The sequence below is a fragment of the Hylobates moloch genome, unplaced genomic scaffold, assembly GCF_009828535.3.
Source record: "Hylobates moloch isolate HMO894 unplaced genomic scaffold, HMol_V3 SCAFFOLD_8, whole genome shotgun sequence".
Classification (NCBI taxonomy): Eukaryota; Metazoa; Chordata; class Mammalia; order Primates; family Hylobatidae; genus Hylobates; species Hylobates moloch.
Genome location: NW_026652283.1, coordinates 103,695,475 through 103,717,889, shown reverse-complemented (window position 1 = coordinate 103,717,889; position 22,415 = coordinate 103,695,475). Strand labels below are relative to the sequence as shown.

The 22,415-nt window shown below is 34.1% G+C and overlaps 1 protein-coding gene across 3 annotated transcripts in view; it reads right to left on the bottom strand.

The window, feature by feature from the left end:
• TOP2B (DNA topoisomerase II beta) overlaps positions 1–22,415 on the bottom strand; it is a 68,369-nt gene that overhangs the window by 31,039 nt on the left and 14,915 nt on the right. For 2 of the 3 annotated variants that reach the window (XM_032162276.1, XM_032162278.1), the window contains exons 2-15: positions 17,932–18,102; positions 16,306–16,396; positions 14,128–14,191; positions 9,775–9,920; positions 8,829–8,926; positions 7,530–7,742; positions 5,449–5,622; positions 4,318–4,419; positions 4,071–4,208; positions 2,426–2,564; positions 1,936–2,093; positions 1,624–1,749; positions 596–706; positions 407–512 (exon numbers count right to left, since the gene is read on the bottom strand). In XM_032162276.1, the coding sequence (XP_032018167.1) occupies positions 407–512; positions 596–706; positions 1,624–1,749; positions 1,936–2,093; positions 2,426–2,564; positions 4,071–4,208; positions 4,318–4,419; positions 5,449–5,622; positions 7,530–7,742; positions 8,829–8,926; positions 9,775–9,920; positions 14,128–14,191; positions 16,306–16,396; positions 17,932–18,102 (1,837 nt within the window). The remainder of the gene's footprint in view (positions 1–406; positions 513–595; positions 707–1,623; positions 1,750–1,935; positions 2,094–2,425; positions 2,565–4,070; positions 4,209–4,317; positions 4,420–5,448; positions 5,623–7,529; positions 7,743–8,828; positions 8,927–9,774; positions 9,921–14,127; positions 14,192–16,305; positions 16,397–17,931; positions 18,103–22,415) is intronic. The other variant, XM_032162277.1, reaches the window with a different exon arrangement.

The window sequence follows — 22,415 nt, the reverse complement described above, 5'->3', positions numbered from 1 at the left end:
CTACTGCACTCCAGCCTGGGTGACAAAGCAAGACCCTGTCTCAACCACAATAGGATATTAAAGAAGGTTATGATAATGGTATTATGGGTTACTTAAAAAAATTATTTCGGAAATACATACTTAAGTAGTTATAGGTGAAATACCAGACTATAATGTCTGGAAGTTTTTTCAAACTAAAGGAGGTTTACAGGAAACAAGACTGGCCTTTGAAATAGTGATCCCATTCAGTGGAATCTGTTACACTATTCTACTTGCATATACATTTTTCTGTAACAATATTTTAAAATCAGTGATAGCTATTTTTGAAGTCTAAAATAGAGTCAAACTTTCAAGATGTCTTTTAGATTGCTTTCATAAGAATACATTTATATCAGTATTTAAAATCTAAGTATTTTAAAATACAAACCTTTATAGTACTTTATTTTCCAGGCTTTCTGGTTTTCTATATGTTTTTTCCATTCATCAAATTCAGGAATACTGTAGAAGGAAAGTTCCTGCTTATTTTTGCTTGCCTTAAATTAATTAAAAAAAAAAAATTAGTTTCTCTGCTACCCTTTAAGACAACAATATAAAAATATATTAATGCAAAGAGTACCTTTACAATAGGAGTAATGAACTCTTCGAGAAAACCATGCTTCAAAAGTGATGGCCAATTGTGATGGATGAAATTAATAAGCAGGCCTTTTATGTGAGAACCATCTTGATCCTAAATAAATGTTAGTCAAGTAAAAAAATTTTGTAATACTTTTATAAAATGATTACTTATATAAACAAATTTTAAAACGTGAATGCAAAAAAAATTCTGAATTTTAGAAATGCATTTTACAAAAGCTATTAAAATAATATTAAATTTTTTCTTAATATGCAAATAAAGAATATAGTAGTAATAGACTGAATCTGTCATTATAAAAATATATTATCATTTTATCTGTTTTAGTTTCCCCAGATTTCACTAAAAGAATGATTTAAGGATGGAAAATACATAAAATAAAACATGGTTATAATGCCACCTTAATGGGCAATGGTAAGGAAACCCAGGTAATACAGATATTCACAAGTCTTCTCTAGATAAAAAATTGGAAAATTTCTGCTTAAAACTATATATTAATAGCAGTTTTTTCAGCTGCAGATTTTCTCTACAAATACTTTAGAGTACATAAGAGAAAACAGTTGAATGCATCTGAAATTCTTCCTTTTCAACTTTCTAGTTCTTTCTTGATTACCATCATTTTACTATTTAAGTCCTCCTGGTATTTGTGCATTCCAAATCATGCCATGATGTATAAATATTAACCCTTATAATTAATCTTACTTGTTAATTCCATAATTTTGTTCCTACTTGTAGGTAGGCTGCCATACTACCACACTGTATTATATTCTCCTCATATATATTGCATTTTAAAATACTCTTAAGTAACCCATAAGATTGTTACCCCAAAAATTAGATAATGTAAAATGTGCTTCATACAAATGTTTCCACTAAATGACGTGGTTTTTTCATTTTTTCCTCCTGATGTATAATCACTTTCTGTTACACTATCTTCGGACAAGTCTCATAAAACAAATATTAAAGGGAGACTCTGAAGACATGAATTTGAAATATGTGGTAACTTTAAAACCAACCTGATCAGTCATAATCATAATCTTTCCATAGCGTAAAGTTTTCAGAGATTCTGCATCATCATAACTTTTCTTATATTGTAGACCAACTATTTTAATAATATTATTTATTTCAGCATTTTCCATGATCTGTTCAAAAAGGAAAAGCATTAAAAGTAGTTTGAAGTGTTGAAATATACAATGAGTCAGAAATTACATTTAAAAATTCGACAAGTTTAGTAAAGTATTAGAAATGTCATAGGTATGTGAGCGTGCATGTATACATACATATATATATATACACACACACATACATATATATATATATACACATACCTGTTTATGAGAAGCTTCCCGTACATTAAGAATTTTGCCCCTGAGTGGAAAAACTCCGTATCTGTCTCGTCCAATCACACCTAATCCAGACACAGCCAGTGATTTGGCAGAGTCTCCCTCTGTTAATATCAGTGTACACTCCAGGGAATGTTTACCACCTGAGAGAAATTTAAAATTATACATAGTAAAAATTTCTCATACTTTCACTGATGAGAAAAATGAAGTCAGAAAATTAACATTACAATGCTGACAGCGAAAGACTATAAAAGTTATATTACATTATCGCTCAGTATAAACATTAAGTATATCTTATTAAATTCCTATCCCCTGAAAATTAAGTAATATGTTGTGTATGTGATAATTTCAATGAAGTAAAATTATACTCTAAATGGAAAATCATAGTCTAACTATATGTAGAAAATAAAAAAATTCTGTAACTAAATAAAAGTGAAACTTAAACAAAAATCTTATTTAAAAATATCAATCTTACCAGCATCATTAGCGTCATCCAGTTTGGGAATACCTTTGATTTTACTGTATTTTACTGATGAACACTTCTTATTCAGCTGAGTCTGAGCCTTAAATTTCACCCAGTTCAGGATACTTTCTACAATGCCACAATTAGAGGCCTAAAAATAAAAGAATAATGGTATACAAACAAGCTGAAAATTCATACATTTAGCTAAAATGTATAGGGCCTAATGCAAGACCTGGAATCTGTGCAATTTTAAGGTATTTTAGGGCAAAACAATAATGGTGATAAGAATCATGATACATGCTAATCAGTTTTTACTCAACTACAGTAAAACTAAAGCTAAAATATAAATACATGAAAAAGGATAACTTTTACATATGAGAAACATTCCATTATAATAAACTCTGTGAGGAATATGCATTGCTCTTGTTACAAATTAACTTTATTAAAATTAACACAGTGAAAACAGATCCACACATGAACCTACTAGCTGGCAAATTCTAGACGTTGACATTTCTGATATCCTTCAATACAAAATATGAGTCTTTAATTCACTATGACAAAAAGTATTAACCTAAAAGGAACATCAGGATAACCTTGGTAACTTATGAATAGACTTTATTCTTTAAATAGCTTGGTAATAAAGATTTCAACATTACATATTGTTTGTACTCTGCAGTGAATCAATCTGTGGCAAGATGTTAACCCAGACAGAAAAAGGAAACGAAAGTTAAGCATCTCCAACTCTAGGTCCTAAAAGTTTTTTTTATCATCCTGGGTGATTTGATGTTAGGTGTATAAAATAGTTTTCTGGAATGTTTAAGACATAAACAAAAGAGGTGAACTGTGTTGCCAAATTTAAACTTAGTGCACCTAAAATGAAAAAGTATAAAATTTAAAATCAAATCACTTCATCAAGGAAACAATTGTTATGAGGACAGAAATTTGGGAAAGCATTAATATAGCGTAATGTGTACTCAGAATTCATTAAGATTAGATCCAAAAGTACTATTTCTACAGGCCTTAAGTTAGAACCTAAAAAACAACTTTTGTTTTTGTTTCTGATAATCTACTTTTTGGAATTTGAGAAATACATTAGTTCTAGGGCAGTTATACAGCATTTCCCCACCAAAATTCCAAAGAGGAGAGGCTGTGATTGATTCATCTTCATTATTTATTTGTGCTCTCACCTTATTTTAGAGAAGTTAAGGTAGCCTAAAAAAATTATGTGCAAAGCAAAGCAATTTTAGAACATGTAGAAAATAGTACATTTTGTTACGCATATGTTACCACAATTTTTAAACGTGTAAAGATAAGAATCAGTAGATCAAGTTGAAATGAGAGTAGAAAAGATGCAAGAGTTGCATAAGGATCTGTACATTTGTTAGAGGAAATCTGACCTTTACAATGGTCAATGCAAAGCTAAAAATGCAATTAGTTACATAATTCCCTACTTTAGTTCTTGGCAAAACAATTGTTTTAGGAAACATTAAAGTCTACCCTTTAAAGTTATCAAATTAAGCATATTAGTATGTAGTGCAAGCAGGCTTATACCCACAGTTAATATGATGAAAGAAACTAATCACAAATAAAGTAAATCAAGAAAACTACCTAATCAACTCTTAATAACAACAATAAAAAAAATACAAGCTTTACTCACTGCTTTAAAAAATTTTTCTGACAGCTGGCATTTAGACCCAAAACTTTTGGGCTGCAGGGTCATGTTTTCCTTAGTCTGAGAATCAAAAGTTGGATTTTCAATAAGGCAATTAATAAAAATCCATATATGGTTTTTTACCTGTTGAAAACATACCAAAAAAAGTCACCATCAGAGCTGATATTTAGTAATTCAGTATATATATAATGCATATGTATGCATCATATACAATATATAACGCATCCCTTACTTGAAATGGTTTCACTGATACACCAGCTTTGTTCTTTTTCTTAACTACTTCAATCAGTTTACCAACAACTTGATCTACCACATAATCCACGTGCCGTCCACCCTAAAGAAAAAAAAATATATGAAATCTGAAATCCCGTATTGTTAAAGTAGCAAAATACTTTATCTGTATTATAAACCCTATTTTCTAAAACAGTAATAGGAGTCTCAGAACGAGAGTTGAGATTTTAAAAAAATAAGATATTTTGGCTACAGAGCCAATAAACCAACTGCTGTGGGGTTTTTTTTGTTGTTGTTGTTTTTCCTCACTTCAATTCTAACACCAATTCTGGGGTGCTTTCAACACCAGCAACCAACTCTCTGATTCTCCAGACACCAAATGGATGTTCAGCGATGTAATTCCATTTTGATACTAACTACCTGGAGTTAGCACAAGTATTTAGGGTTGGTTAAGGGCTCAGTCCCACAGGACTCCCCACACTTCAGATGCCAGTCACAAGTCCTAGGCCTCCTGTACTTCTAACGAACCTATGACCCACTCCTCAGGAATGATAATTTGCTGGAACAGGTCACAGAACTCAAGAACACACTTTACTTCATTTACAAGTTTTTTATATAGGATCCAGCAATAATAGCCAAATGGAAGAGATACATAGGGCATGGTACAGGAGAAAGGGTACAAAAGCTCCATGCCTTACCCAGACATGCCACCCTCTTAGCACCTCAAATGTATTCACCAACCTAGGAGTTCTGTGAACTCCATTGTTCGGGAGTTTTTACAGAGCTTTATCACATAGCCATAATTGATTTTTAACTCGGTCACCAGCCCCCTCTCCTCTCCCCAGAGGTTGGGGAAGGTGGGGCTAAAACTTACAGAAAAAGGAATTTGTTATTCTAAATTTCATAAAATATGTTCAACTACAAACACTAATCATATAATTTCTCAATGAATGTTCAAATGAATTTTAATACAGCAATTTCATAGAAAATAGGTTGTCGTTTCCATAAGTCAATTCTTATTTAACAAAAACAGATTTGGGTTTTTTGGGGGTTGATATTGTTATTTGTTTTGTAGTTTTTAATGAAGTACTGTTCTACCACTGACTTGGAAACAAATAATTTGCTTACTTACTTTTGTAGTTGCAATACTATTTACAAAGCTGATTTGCTGGAATCCTTTTTCACTCAATGTGAGACAAACATCCCATCTTTCATTTGCAAGCTCATGAATAACTTTCAGGGCCACCCCAGTTTCATCCAATTTGTCTTTCACATAAAGATCTACGTAACTGCGAAATCCATTTACCTATTAATTTAAAAAACAAAAACAATTAAAAATCTTACACTGGCAGCTCAAATAGGTGGATGACCTTAAGTACGTATACTTTCATTTCTTCTCACTTACAACAGTTCTAAATGCACCAATCCAAACCTTAGTGGCATTTCCCAGATCTATTCCTTAACCTTTGACCTTTAAAAAAGAAGTTCATTTCTACGTGTACTTGACAAAAAGAGGATGTGAAGGGACAGGTAAATTGTTATAAAATATTTCAAAAATTTCTATTTTTAAAATAATAAGGTAGACTTCCAGTTTCAGTTCAGACAGATAATGAACTAGCAGGAAAAAAAGCTTCCATCCTTATAAGAAAACAGGTGATCAGACAACAAATTAATGGGTTTTTCATGAACCCACTGAAGAACTGAGATCACAGGAGAGCTGGCCATCCTGGAGAGACACAAGTGTCTGTAGGAGACCACAAAACCTAAGCTTTTGCTTACCAGGGGCAGATATTTAATAAGCTAGTAGGAACATTAAACTAGAAATTTTGACTAATTGCGACCGGAAGAGTGTATACTAGTTTGAATGCATAAAGCTTCTAGGGGCTATAGTCATTAAGTTCATTCATTCATACTCTTGCAGGTTTTTCCTCCAGAAAACCCACCAAATTCTCACAGGCAAGCCCAGTGAGAATCCAGAGAAGGTTTCCCCTCTGTACTCCCATGGTGCTAGCTGGGAGACAGAAACAGTAGTCACTGGGAAATCCACCCAGATCTATCTCCCTTACCAAAATAAAATAAAATAAAGGCTTATTCTACAGGGCAGGGAACCTCAAGGGCATAGGCTGAGAACACTGGTGGAAACCTGCTACAGCTGGGGAAAGAGAATAGAGGGCAGAAAAAAAGACTTTACCTATGGAGGAGAGGCATAAACTTAATAAAGTTCAAACCCCTGAGATACAGGTTCACCATGCACTCCAAAGACTGAGATGTAATCTGACATTAGAGAACATCTCCCCCAAAATCTACCATCATGCTACCAAGCTTCCATTAACAACAGTGGGTTTCAGCTGGAAGAGCTGCAAGAGACAGATCACCTCTGAGGGGCAGCTCAAAAAGAAGGGCCTAAGCCAAGGGGAAAGACAAAAACAAATAATTTGGAAGTCTCTGGTACTCACAGCAGCAACAAACCTCAACACTAATAACGACAGCAAAAACAAACTTCAAACACATCCCATCTCCTGGGTAAATATAACCTAAGTCCCACACTAATGTTTATTTACCTCGATATCTACAAAACATATCTGGTTTTCCACAACTTACAGGGCATGCCAAAAGGCAAGAAAAAAACAATCTGAAAAGATAAAGCGATTATCAGAAACAGAATAAGTATCTCACAGATGTTGTAACATGTATCAGATAAAGTATTTTAAATAACTACAATTAATTAGTATGTTAAAGTATCTAATGGAAAATGTAGACAACATGCAACTTCAGCAAAGACATGGCAACTATAAGAAATAATCAAATGGAAATGCTAAAAATAAAAAACATAGAAGGCAAGAGGAATGTCTTTGACAGGCTCTTCAGGAAACTTGATGCAGAGATTGCAAATAACTAAACTTCAAGAGAGGGAAATAGAAATTAACCCAATACAAAAAGAGGAAGTAGAGTGAATAAAATAGACAAAGCATGCAAGAACTGCAGACAGTATCAAATAATGTAACATATATATAACCAAGAAAGAAAGGAAAGAACAAGACAGAAGCATTATTTGAAGAAATAATGGCCAAATGTATCAATAATTACTTTAAATGTGAATCATCTAAACACACCAGTAAAAGAGATTACCAGATGAGTTTTAAAAAAGGAAGACCCAAAAATATTCTCTCTATAAAATAACATAGTATTAAAACTATTTTACAGGACACTTACAGGCAATTTCTTTCCATTAAACATGACCTTGACCCCTCTACATGAACCAGCCAAATCATATGCCCTTCTAGTCATGAGGGCCACAATATCCTTGTCAAGTTTTTCCATCTTAAATTTGGACAGATCTGGTTGGAATGTTATGCATGTGTAATCTTCACCATCAAAATGTTTAATTTTGGCTTCAGAAGTCTTCATCATATTATTCATCCATGTCTTTAAAAGAAAAAAATTCAAATATTTCTATAATGCTTCCATATCTCATAATACATAAAGACCACGCTCATTAAATTCATTCATTTATCAAACTATATCAATTTTCCAACTTCACAACAAACCAAACAAATCCTTGATAATATTACAGACAAAAAAAAAATAGTAAATACTGTCAGCCCATGGGTAGCCACAAGTTCTACATTTGTAGATTCGACCAACTGCAGCTTAAAAATATTTGGGAAAAAATAACAATAAAAAATACAAATTTTAAAAATACAGCATAACTGTTTACATGGCATTTATACTGTATTACACATTATAAGTAATCTAGAGTTGATTTAAAGTACATGGGAGGATGTGTATAGGTTATATGCAAATACTACACCATTTTATATAAGGGACTTGATCCTCCTCTGATTTTGGTATAGAAAGGGCATCCCAGAACCAATCCTCCTGAGGGCAACTGTATTACTGTGATAATAATCTCATGTTAAAAATAAACTAAACTGTACAACTTTATAAAATGCCAACAAAATCTCTTTCAAATTCTTCAACATGACCATATAGACTTTTACAAAAATAAACATGCATGATGCTTTTCCTCAGAAAATTATTTTAGCTTACTTCAACAATGGGGTTGCTGGAAAGCAATAAAGAAAATTTAAAATAAAAATTATTTTCGCTTATATAAAATTTCAAATCATTTTCATAGACCTGCAAGAATAAAATAAAATTTTGAAATATAAATTTGATGATTCATTGAGGAATTTTTCAAACACACTAAGTGGCTGCATGTACATGAGTCTGTGAGGTTCAGGACATTTTCACTAATACTTAACTAAGTTAAATAAAGTCTGTTAAATAAAGCACTTCGTTTTAAAGGAATGACAGAGGAATAGGCTTATATTAAATCTCCCAGGCATTCTGATGTCTCTTTATTCTGATGATTTGACTTGGATAATGCTTTGAAAAAAAAAAAAAAATGAAGTTATACAGGCATCACTGCAATTTACCTAAGGTTCTATTATCTCAGCAAAATAATAAAATGTTATTTTAAAAAAAGAAATAGATGTGATTCTAGCATACCTGCTTAAAACTGTGTTTGTATTCTTTGCAAGCTGTTTCTACTGTAAACTTTGTACTGAAAATATTACAAAGTTTTGCACCATAACCATTACGACCACCTGTAAGAAAAATTAAATGTAAAAGGTTTAGTAAAAATGATTTTAAAGGAACTTTATTAATTTACCACCATAGGGCAAGGCTGTTACAAAACTGTTCCACTAACTGCATTATCAATCGCCATTTGTATATTCCAGAGTATATTTAGATTTTTTCCATTTAAAGAAAGATATAATGAAGATTTAGCATAAATAGTAGTGTAATTAAAATGGGTATTTCGTGCATTTACCACAGTCTTTACAATTTCAAAAGCATTAAGCTTTGTATCTTTCATGAGCCAGCAAATCTCTGTGAGTATGAAATCTGAACTTTCTATCAAACTTGCTTCTCTATTACAAAATTTTAATCTATATCATTTCCCAGAGCCTTGGTTTCAAAAGCAAAACAAAACAAAAAAACCTATCAACCTATTTGGGCAACAGAAATAAATATGAAAACATACGGTTTTGGTCAAAGCACTTTCAACTCTATTTACAGAGCCTAGATTTTCAATCCTGACCTTCTTAAGGAAAACAGTTTAAAAATAACTTAATACCAAAAGACACAGTGCTTATGTAATAACAAATTTATATACATAGACATCATACCAGTCCTATCTAAATCAAAACTCAAACTGTCAGCCAAGTTAAACTTCCAGCAGTTCTAACATAAAGTCAATGTACTATCAGACTTAAGGTTTTTAAATGTCACTTTTAAACTATTACCAAGACAATATTTATACATGATAGTTTATAAATATTAATTCTGACAATGATTTTCTCACACCAAAACTGCACAATTTCCTTAGTAAGTTATACATTTTATATTAAGAAAACAGTATTTTTCAACCAAAATTCCATTCAGACTTTACCTGTAACTTTTTTCTCATCATCATCATAGTTACTGGATGTTAAAAGCTGTCCAAAAATTAAAGCAGGAACATAAACTTTCTCTACCTTGTGTTCTACTACTGGAATGCCTTTCCCATTATTCCAAATGCTTATAATGTTAGATTCACTGTAAAAAAAAAAAAAAAAAGCAGAATTTAGAGCTTAAAATAGTAAAGATAATTCATTAAAAAGTAATCTAGAACAAACCTTAATGATTATAAGATACCAGTCATTATCAGTTGGAAGGCACTGATTCATGTCTCAAGAAAATACTTGCTGAGGACAAACATTTATTTCCCTGAGTCATAACTAATAAAGGAGGATTATGAAGGAAATAAAGGCAAGGAATGGAAAATTACAGATCTTAAACATCTCAGGATGACAAAAAAGGCAATACACTCATGAGAAAACCTTAAAAAAAGGCTTCATCATGTTTAGCACATGGTATTGTAATTAAAATAGGCATTCTGTAAGTTAATTATCTTCATTACAATTTCAAAAAAAAAATCAACGTTTGGCATCCTCAACATTCTCTAAGTCCATATGAGTATGAAATTGGAACTTGCTATCAAACTCACCTTTCTTATAAAATTTCAATCTATATCATTTCTCAGATCTGGCATTTATTTCTGTAATCTCTAAACAATTATTCAGAATTTTATAACTTTGATCCACTGATAATCTTCAAGAAAAATTAAGAATAAGAATACTGCATTTAATAGTTTACAAATAAAGTTTCAAAAATAATTAGGCTGAAAAAAAAAACATTGAAAATCTAAATATCCAATACTTATCAGTTGGCAAGAGGTTAAATTGCGACATATCAACATAATAAAATACTTGAGAGTAGTTTAAAAAAATTAATAAGGAAGGCTGTCTATACTATGTTGAATAAAGGGAAAGACATACAACACTATATATAGTATGATTCCATTTGTTAAAAAAAGAAATGTCTACATATATAATTTAGCATGAGTATGCATAAAGAATACTTAAGCTACAGGAATATTTTCAACTCTGGTTAATATGCTTTCCACGTTTGTTTTTGTTTTTGTTTGAGACAGAGTCTCGCTCTGTCATCCAGGCTGGAGAGCAATGGCATGATCTCAGCTGACTGCAACCTCTGCCTCCTGGGTTCCAGCAATTCTCCTGCCTCAGCCTCCCAAGTAGCTGGGATTACAGAAGCGCGCCACCACGACTGGCTAATTTCTGTATTTTTAGTAGAGATGGAGTTTCACCATGTTGGCCAGGCTGCTCTCGAACTCCACCTGCCTTGGCCTCCCAAAGTGCTGGGATTACAGGCGTGAGCCACCGCGCCCAGCCTCCACATTTGTTTTTAATCAGATAGACCTCTACAAATAAATTGTTTCAATACTGTTATGTTATATTATTTAATAAGTGTTAAGATCCCTTGTAAGAAGTTGCTCTAAGTTCTCTAACTTCTGGAAGAACTGTCCAAATTCTGCATGGCATCCCTTGTATTTAATCTGTTCTCACGGCTTTACAACCATGACCTTTTCCTTAAATTTTATCCCTACATCACAGAATACTATGGAGGAAAAGAAAGAATAAGAGCTAGGTTGTACTATATATCCTATATACTTTGCCCATTAGCTATTAATATTTAACCTCTCCTCCACACAAGAAGTTTATGTGCACAAATGTACAAACAAAAATAAAAATCTGCTATATAAAAATGTTAAAAAGAATGCAACTTGAAGGATACAAAACTGGACAGCAGAGAAAATTGGATAAACAGTGCAACAGCTCTTTTTCTCAATTAAATTTAGCTTTAAAATGACTTCTTAAATTAGAAATCTTACTGAAGCAAAAATTGCACCTCTGAAATAACATTTATTTTAATCAAAATAATACTAATTCTATAGTATATGTGGTAAAAAATGACTATGGGACAAAATTCACAAGAGACAAAATGTTATAGTTAAAACTCAGAAATACAATATACAAATCAGCAACTTCTCACAAAATGCTTGCCTACTGCCAATTTTAGGAGTATATTAAATTCAATTAAAGGCAAGATTAAGACTCAATTTATCAATGATTTGTAAACAACAAAAGAAATAAGAAAGTAGGGGGTGAAAAAATATACTGCCATCACCTTTTCTTCTTGGAATAGCTAAGGATTTTTGTTTATATTGAAATAAAATAATTTTCTAGCAGAAGCAGTTAAAATGAGGTGGGAGATATGAAAAAAAATTGACACCTCATTGACATTAAGAAGCAAATAAACTTAGTTATAATTTTCCCTCCCTCTTATGCCTACACAAAAATGTTTCTTGATTAGAAACAGAGTATAAAATGAAGTGATAAAGGCACTAGAATTACTAGAATTATGTTGAATTACTCTTTGTACAAAATCTGTAATGAACTGATAAGTAAAATAAACCAAGAGCCCTTATCCAGTCTACAGAGTTGTCTTATAGCTCATTTCTTCATCGTCTTTTTTTTTTTTTTTTTTTTTGAGATGGGGTCTCACTCTGTCGCCCAGGCTAGAGTACAGTGGCACAATCATGGTTCACTGCAGCCTGACCTCCCAGGCTCAAGCAATCCTCCCACCTCAGCCTCCTGAGTAGCTGGGACTACAAGCACATGCCACCACCACGCCCAGATACGTTTGGTGTTTTTGTTTGTTTGTCTGTTTGTTTTTTGTAAAGACAGGTTTTCACCATGTTGCCCAGACTGGTCTCGAGCTCCTGGGCTCAAGGGATCTGCCTGACTCAGCCTCCCAAAGTGCCAGGAATACAGGCATGAGCTGCCGCACCTGGCTTAGCTCACTTCTTTATCGCTTTGTTATGATGGCATGCTATACACTATTTCTTAAATTCAATCTTATTGGATTAATGTGGCTAAAATATTTGGACTAATATGGCTAGAACCACATAAAAGAACTAAACAATTGCAACTATGTTCATCAAGAGTGTATTTAAGGAAGGTTCTTTCTTTCTTAGTTTTCAATTAGAATTGTTCAATTTTGAAAAAAATTCAAAGGTATCAAACATTCAATGTCTATTACTTCTTACTCTCCTAAAACATAATAAATGAAGAGAGATATGGTTTTTAGTTGACAATTGCCTAAATAAGGAAAAGGAATCTTAACAGCCAAAATTTCCTTGAAACCATCTTAAACTTCTGTATAAGTTGTAACTTATGTCTTGTATGCCTTATATAACTTCTCAAGAATGCATTCATTATAGAAATAATCCAAATTTAAAAAAAAAAAGAATGGAGAAGAAAAATAAATAATCTCAACAGCACAGTTATATGGTAACAGTTTCATATAAAATACAGTTAACTTCATGGTATAAGCAAATACAAATTATAGTTTTATTATACTACTAATCTTAACTGAAATTAGATTACAAGTAAGACTATACCTGAATTATTAGATTTTTATGTTTACTAGAGAAAAATCTTAAAATCATGCTAAATTACTAATGAAATTACAAAGGATGAATGTAATATTTTACAAAAGGCATGCTGGTAAAAACAGGATAAATGTAACAGCTATGTTTCTGATTTAACACTACTATTTTTTTTTTTTTTTTTTTTTTTTGAGACGGAGTCTCGCTCTGTCACCCAGGCTGGAGTGCAGTGGCACGATCTCGGCTCACTGCAAGCTCCACCTCCCAGGTTCACGCCATTCTCCTGCCTCGGCCTCTCCGAGTAGCTGGGACTACAGGCACCCGCCACCACGCCCGGCTAATTTTTTTTGTATTTTTAGTAGAGACGGGGTTTCACCGTGGTCTCGATCTCCTGATCTTGTGATCCGCCCGCCTCGGCCTCCCAAAGTGCTGGGATTACAAGCGTGAGCCACCGCGCCCAGCCAACACTACTATTTTTTATACATCTTCATCCTACGCAAAAAAATAATAAAAATCACCACAGTAATATAATTAGCTAAACAACTGGTTACACCAACAGTACCTAATCTATTAACTTATGTCATAAATAACGGAAAACTCCAAATACCAGTCATGGAAAGTAAATTTAAAGTATAATATAACTGGAATCACACTAACAATAGCCCTCAGCCTTGAGTCCCAAAGTAAGGGTAAGAAAAGATAGGGTGATTACTCTAGCAGCTGAAATAGCATACACAGCATCAAAGAAAAATGGTCTCCAAGAGCCCCAATAGCGAAGTTCTTTGGAAGAAAATACAATAAATGACACAGAAAAGAGGCAAAAATAACAAAGTCTCAAACAACACGGAAACAAAACAGTACTACCCATATACATTATTTGAGGAGTACTCATAAATTGGGGACTATCTGAATAAAACTTAGCATAAAAAATTAAACTTTAAATATACTTACGGATCAATAGAAACTTTAATACAAGTCATGTTCTTATCCCTCTGTTTATTGTCAGCAGCATTAACTACAAAATTAAACATCTTAATAAGTAATATATAAAATTATATAAATAAACACATGGACACAACTGTATGTGCATCACTGCTTAATATAAACATCTACATATGATAATAGTTAATGAAAATAATTACTATTAACTTCTCATATAAAATCTTATTTTCCAAATAATATTCCTAAATTGTATTATCACACCAAATTACTGTTATGTTTTCCACCACAAAAAAAGAGGAGGATATGTTTTAGTGATACACATTAATCAAAACAAATTAAGTCAGAACAAACACCTGCATTTTACAACACCCAAATCCAGGTCTAAAAGTAAAAACTTTTGTTTAATTATATTTTCTCTTGGTAACAAGCAATTGCATTCTACTGATCACTTTCAATAAACTAGTGACTTTATAGGCATGTTGAATAGAAACCAGTTCATTTTTAGCTACAAAGAAAAAGTCTTTAACACCCTTAGAAATCAAACTTCTGTATCCTAGGTACTATAGCTGACAATATAAATATTTTTGCATTCATTAACCACTGCTTCAAGGAAATTTGAACACAATCATAGAAGAAATATGCTCCTGACAAACACTTGTAATAAACTTAAAACAGCAAAATTATAATATGGAGGCAAGTTTAAAGGTATAAAATGCAACCCAGTTTTAATCTCTTATCTCTTCACCAAATACCAACAGAAGAAGCTCTGAGAGACCCATACAACTGCACTAAGAAACCTCAAGTTCCCCTTCCTGTGTCCATGAGTTCTCATTGTTCAATTCCCACCTATGAGTGAGAACATGCGGTGTTTGGGTTTTTGTCCTTGCGATAGTTTACTGAGAATGATGTTTTCCAGTTTCATCCATGTCCCTACAAAGGACATGAACTCATCATTTTTTATGGCTGCATAGTATTCCATGGTGTATATGTGCCACATTTTCTTAATCCAGTCTATCGTTGTTGGACATTTGGGTTGGTTCCAACTCTTTGCTATTGTGAATAGTGCCGCAATAAACATACGTGTGCATGTGTCTCTATAGCAGCATGATTTATAGTCCTTTGGGTATATACCCAGTAATGGGAGAGCTGGGTCAAATGGTATTTCTAGCTCTAGATCCCTGAGGAATCGCCACACTGACTTCCACAATGGTTGAACTAGTTTACAGTCCCACCAACATTGTAAAAGTGTTCCTATTTCTCCACATCCTCTCCAGCACCTGTTGTTTCCTGACTTTTTAATGATGGCCATTCTAACTGGTGTGAGATGGTATCTCATTGTGGTTTTGATTTGCATTTCTCTGATGTTGTGGGGTGGGGAGAGGGGGGAGGGACAGCATTAGGAGATATATCTAATGCTAAATGATGAGTTAATGGGTGCAGCAAAACAACATGGCACATGGATACATAATGTAACAAACCTGCACATTGTGCAAATGTACCCTAAAACCTAAAGTATAATAATAAAAAAATAAATTAAATAAAAAAATAAATTAAAAAAACAAAAACAAACCAAAAAAACAAACCTAAAAAAAAAAAAAAAAGAAAGAAACCTCAAGTTGCACTGATGAGGTGGCAGAGCAAGAGAATTTCTAGAGTGTCCTTGGTTAAAATATTTCCAAAGTACAAGCATTCCCTAGCAGTCAACTAGGCATTCACATAATTTAATTAATCATGTGATTTGGAGAGGACACAGATCATTTACAGCAATGGTTATTACACTTGGCTGCCCAACAGAAATATCTGATTTGTTGGTGAAAAACATATTATCCCACCAACTCAATGAATCTGCAAAATCAGTCCCTGTCATCTCCATATTCAAGATGCCTCCAGGTAACTGTGATGCTAGCAAATCCCAGATGACTACACATACAGGAGTACAGACCAACTATGGGATTACAAATATAACACATGGATTTCACAGATGAAGGAAATGAAACAAAGATGAAACGGAGATATGAAAACATTACAGATCATGGTATAAATTTTCTGAAGATCATTTATATTCAGAAGGATAAAAGCCAGAGACACACCTTTCCAATTTATACTGGTTAAGTCTGGCTTTATATATAAAAGGACATTATGATGATATTAATAGAAACATGCATTAAATCCTAAGCAAGTACTCACCCAAAATTTCATCAAAGATCTTGTATAAACCTGGCACAAAGGTAACCTCTCTGCAATTCATTCCTACATCTTCATCATATACCCACATGAACTGCATTGAAAAATTCAAAAATTTTTTTTACTCAATAAATCTTTAATATCAATTTTTCATAGTATAATCCACATCCTATCATTTACACTATATGAATACTTAAATCTGCAAAGTAGAAAAACATATACAACTTCAGTAACAGTCAACTTCACTATTCATGTTAAATTAACCTCAAAATTGAGAAATTGTTTATTTTGTATCAAGTTTGTATTATTATAAAGTCAGTTTTAATGTAAGACATCAATAATTATTAGAAACAGTATTAAATAGTTGAAAAAATAAAAACATTACTTTTCATAAATAATGGAAAATTCATGCTTTATATTTTTTTATAATACAGGGAGCAGGGTAAAATAATACGAACAAAGCAAAACTTTGGAGTCAGAGAGATCTACTTTGAATCCCAGTTCTTACTAGTTGAGAGATATGAACAAGTTACTTAAATTTATGTAAGCTTCCCTTTCTTCATCTATAGAGATAACAGTACCTACTTCCCGAAATGGTTAGGATCAAATGAGGTAATATATGTAAGCCAAGTTCATAGTAAGCAGTAAACAATAGTCAGTGTATATGTACAAATTCTGCAAGGTACTACCATTAACATTAATGACAATATGAACTTAAAGACTTACAAGGCTGGGCGCAGTGGCTCACGCCTGTAAGCCTGGCACTCTGGGGGGCCAAGGTGGATGGATCACCTGAGGTCAGGTGTTCAAGATAAGCCTGGCCAACGTGGCAAAACACCGTCTCTACTAAAAACACAAAAATTAGCCGGGCGTGCTGGCGCATGCCTGTAATCCCAACTACTTGGAAGGCTGAAGCAGGAGAATCGTTTGAACCCGGGAGGCAGAGGTTGCACTGAGCCGAGATCCCGCTACTACACTCCAGCCTGGGCGACAGAGCGAGACACAGGGTCGGGGGGTGTGGGGCGGGTGATAGGAGATAGCGGGTGGGGAAGACTTACATAAAAAGTTCATATGGCACCATTTTACTCTATACTTCTTTTTTCTGATGGTTTTTTTTTTTTTTTTTTTTGGGGGGGGTTCCCCCCCTCTCCCCCGGGGGGGAGGGGTGGCGTGAGCTCGGCTCACTGCAAGCTCCACCTCCCAGGTTCACATCATTCTCCTGTCTCAGGCTCCTGATTAGCTGGGACTATAGGCGTCCGCCACCACGCCCAGTAAATTTTTTTTTTTTTTTGTATTTTTTGTATTTTTATTAGAGACAGTTTCACCACGTTACCCAGGATGGTCTCAATCTGCTGACCTCGTGATCCACCCGCCTCGGCCTACCAAAGTGCTGGGATTACAGGCGTGAGGCACTGCGCTTGGCCTCTTCTGATGGTTTTTAATCCCCAAAAAGAAGTAAATACATTTCTACTTCTCTACTTCTAGATCTTTCACCCTACTTTGACCATGACTATAGACAGATGAAATTACAGATTTCCAAAGCATGTAATTACAATAATTTTATCAACATATTAAAAAGTAGATATAGATGCACATCTCCTAATTTCAATCAATCTTACCAATAATTACCTGCGTCAATGGCTCCACTGACCCAATATATGTATCAGGACGAAGAAGAATGTGTTCAAGTTGTGTCTTCTTCTGATACACTCTCTCAACAGACAACTTCTTTGAAGAATCATTTTTGTTGGCAGTTTCTGACTCTTCTTTTTTTGCAGCATTGTTCTGATCAAAAAGAGTCTAAAATTAACCAAAAAATCAAATTTAAATAACCTACCAAGGGGTAAACAATGAGTATGGACACACGACATGGGCTTTCTTTTTTAATGGCAAAATTATCTTTCAGATTCACTGATTTTTTAAATCCTAAAGAAAACACAGGTCTATTTACTGACCGTTTGGCTCTTATTATACAACATGAACCTGTAAGTTTTGACTGAGCCCAAAACGTGGGTATAGTCACCAGAATCACTACAGCAGTCTCCAGCAATCCAAAAATACAAACATTACCCAATTCTATAAGATATCAAGTTTGTTTGTTTTGTTTTTGAGACAAAGTCTTGCTCTGTTGCCCAGGCTAGAGTGCAATGGTGTGATCTTGGCTCACTGCAGCCTCCACCTCCCAGTTTCAAGTGATTCTCCTGCCTCAGCCTCCTGAGTAGCTGGGACTACAGGTGTGCACGACTACGCCCAGGTAATTTTTTTTTTTTTTTTTTGGATTTTTAGTAGAGACAAGGTTTCACCATGTTGGCCAGGCTGGTCTCGAACTTCTGACCTCACGTGATCAGCCTGCCTTGGCCTCCCAAAGTGCTAGGATTACAGGTGTGAGCCACCACGCCTGGCCTCAAGTTAATTTTTGTGGTGCTCAAAACCTCCCAAGGAATTTGAGTTCTGGTGAAGTTACAGAATCACAATGACTGAACCTGGCTAGGTGCAGGAGCCCCAAAAGCTTCCAGGTGTAAGCTCCCCACCATTAAGCTACTGACGACTACAGTATAAACAAAAATGACCTACACAAAATATTAACCTATGTAGTTAATAAACACTGATATGACTGAAATGGCTTATAAAATCCTCAAATTTCACACATTTGTAGATCATGCCACTAATTCCTCACATATCAGCTCTGGGTGTCCCAATACTGATCCCAGTTTCTCTACCAGTTTCAAGGAGGCACAGGTTGGTGATCTTAATTCTAAACATTCCTATAGCACATGAGGATGTCAAATCAAATTTCCAAGGTCTACAAATTTCCTTGTCTTCTTAAGCAGCAGAGAATATACTTCTCTCCTTCTGGGATTCCTTAATGCTGACAAACTGACATCTCACTAAAAAGATATTGTGATGGCCTATTTTTTCAGAGTCAAAAAATAAAAGTCACAATAAGAATTAAAATATCTTCATATGCCTTCAAATTTTAGTAGAAATTAAAGAAACAGAATACAGATAATAGGAGATACAGATATTTTGTGCATTTAAACAAGCAGTATGCAATTTCAATTCCTCTTTAAAGTTTTTATTTTTAAAAACTGCATTATTAAGTATGTTTAAAAATCAAAATACATGACCTCTGAAAAGTCTAAACCAAGATAAGAATTTATCTTGAGGAAACTCAAACATTAATTATAATTTCACAATGCAGTTTTATATACAATTAAAGATTTAATAATATTTCAAAATAAGAGTATTAAAAATAACTCATTTTACTAGATTTTAAACTATGTTCTTATACATTCCAACATTTATAAGTTTTTCCACTAACACTGCTCAAAGACAATTAAAAATAGCTTTGGATAAAAGAAAATAATTCTGTTTCACAAAGTTCTCACATTCTACTTCTGCAAAAGTTAGATGATACACTAGCTGGCCAGAAAGATGAACTTTCATTTTAAAATACCAGATAGTCTTCAAATTTCTAGTCATATTCTTTGCTTTTTATGAAGAAATAGTTGATAGATAAAAACAAATTTACATTTAAGGGCCAGGCGCAGTGACATTAATTTATAGAAACGGTTCTAACAATAAAATCATAATTTATTTTTTAATGGAGCCTCAAAATAGTTAGAACAAAGATCATAATCATTAAAATCACACTCTAAGAAAGTACTCAAAGAAGATAGATGCTATGGAATCAAAAGTAGGTAACATTTTACCATTAACTTAGAAGTGCTATTCTAAGTCTGCAATTATTGACATAAAGGTTGAGGATACAGGATAACCATACAAGTAAAAGCTTTCCTATCCCAGGCTACTCTTCCAAAACCAACCCCATCACAAAGAAAATATTTTCAAGATTAGACTCAACCAGAGGCTCATGTCTATCTAATCTGTATGAACTAAACTGAAGGGCAAACAGGGATTAAAAAAAAAAAAAAAAAGGAGTAAAACCTTACCTCATGCTTTCTTCAAGAATTTACAACTTTTTCCATACTTCCTTACTTATAATCACCACCTCTTCCCCCCTGCATCTCTTCCCAAATGGATATATTACAAAAAAAAAGTTTGAAAGCTTGAGCCCACCAAATTCCTATCAAGTTCAAAGACTTGCCATTCTTGCTAAGATCATGTCTAAAAAAAAAACCAGGTAACATTTGAGTGTGGTCAGCCAGATGGCAAAACAAGAAACCCCAGGCCTTTCTTTCCCCATGAAGACATGGACTCAACAATAACAAACAATCCAACTGCCTTTGTGATAAGTTCCAGCACCCCAGGTGAGCATAAAATAGCATCAAAGCTCATGTCCTCCCTCCTATCTACCCCTACAAGGCAAGATTGAGAAAAACAAACACGACAACAACTTCCACCTTCTCCCTGGGGAGACGCAGAAGAGGAATATACCTCCAATGGAACAGTTGGGGGCAGTGCTACCCTAGAAACTTCTTGACTGAATCTAAGTACTGACACTGAAGAGGGTGCCAGGTTGAGGGCCAATGAGAACAAAAGCAATCAAAGTGCTTTGGTTTAGCATCAGACCCTGCAGTATCAGAAACAGACACAAGGTGGAGCTCCAGTACTGTAGTTTACTACAGCACGAGCGGCCACAAGTAAAGCAGACACACACCAGAGAGAGCAGACAGACGGACAGAGGCAAACCTCTTCAACTAAGAAATTACAAACCCAAAGAGGATGCATCCCCATAAGATTTGTGAGGTCTCAGGATTCTCTAGCTAGACTAACTGGATGAAGAATGTCTTCCCAGTATGAAACCAGACCGCAAAGACCGGAGAGTTAGCTAAGCCTTCAAATGCCAAAGCACTAACAGAAAATAACAACACAAAGAAACAGGGAAATATGGCCGATTCAATGTAAAAAACTAAATTGCAGCCAGGCACAGTGGCTCACACCTGTAATCCCAGCACTTTGGGAGGCTGAGGCAGGCAGATCCCTTGAGCCCAGAGCTCAAAACCAGTCTGAGCAACATGGCCAAATATTATCTCTCGCAAAACAAAACAAAAATTAGCCAGGTGTGGTAGTGCACACTTGTAGTCCCAGCTACTTGGGAGGCTGAGATGGGAGGATTGCCTGAGCCCAGAAGGTGGAAGCTGCAGTGAGCCATCAGCACATGACTGTACTCCAGCCTGGGTGACAGAACAAGAGCCTGTCTCAAAAAAAAAAATAAATAAATCACCACAAATTGAGCCTAAAGAAATGGAAATATGTCATACAAAGAATTCAAATTAACTGCCATCAGGATGCTTAATGAAATAAATGAGTACAGATGAACAAACAAAAACTCGGTGTAACAATGCATAAACTAAAGGAAAAAAATCAACAAAGATAAAAACTATGATGAAGTAGCAAACATTATTTCTGGAACTGAAGCACATAGTAAATGAATTGAAAATACACTAGAGGGATGTAACAGTAGACTTGAGCAGGCAGAATTTTTTTAAATCAGCAAATTTGAAGACAGGACTTTCAAAACTGCCAAGGGAAAGGAGCAAAAAGGCAAAGGAATGAATAAACATAAAAAGAGCTTAAAGAACTTATGGGCCACTATCAATCAGAACAACATATACATTATGTAAGCCTCAAAGGAGAAGAAAGGCAGAAATGGAGAAAGAGCCTATTTGAAGAAATAATAGCTGAAAACTTTCCAAATCTGAGGAGATAAATGGACATACAAATTAAAGAAGCTCAAAGAACTCCAACAAGGATAAATCTAAAGCAAACTATACCAAGACACATCATAATTATACTGTCAAAAGTCATAGACAGAGAATCTTAAAAGCAGCAACAGAAAAGTGAATCATCAATTACAAAGGAGCTTCTGTTAGATTACTAGCCAATTTCTCAGCAGAAACCTTGCAAAATAGAAGGGATTGGAAGAAAAAAAAAAAAAAAAAAAAGCTCTGCCAACCAAGAACATTGTATCTAGCAAAAGTGCCCTTCAAAAATGAAGTAGAAATTAAGACTTTCTCAGATAAACAAACACTGGGACAGTTCATCACCACTAGGTTTGCCCAACAAGAAATGATAAAGGGAGTCCCTTAAAGCAAAAGGATAAAAAATAGCAACACAGTAACACAAAAACACATAACTCCCTGGTAAAG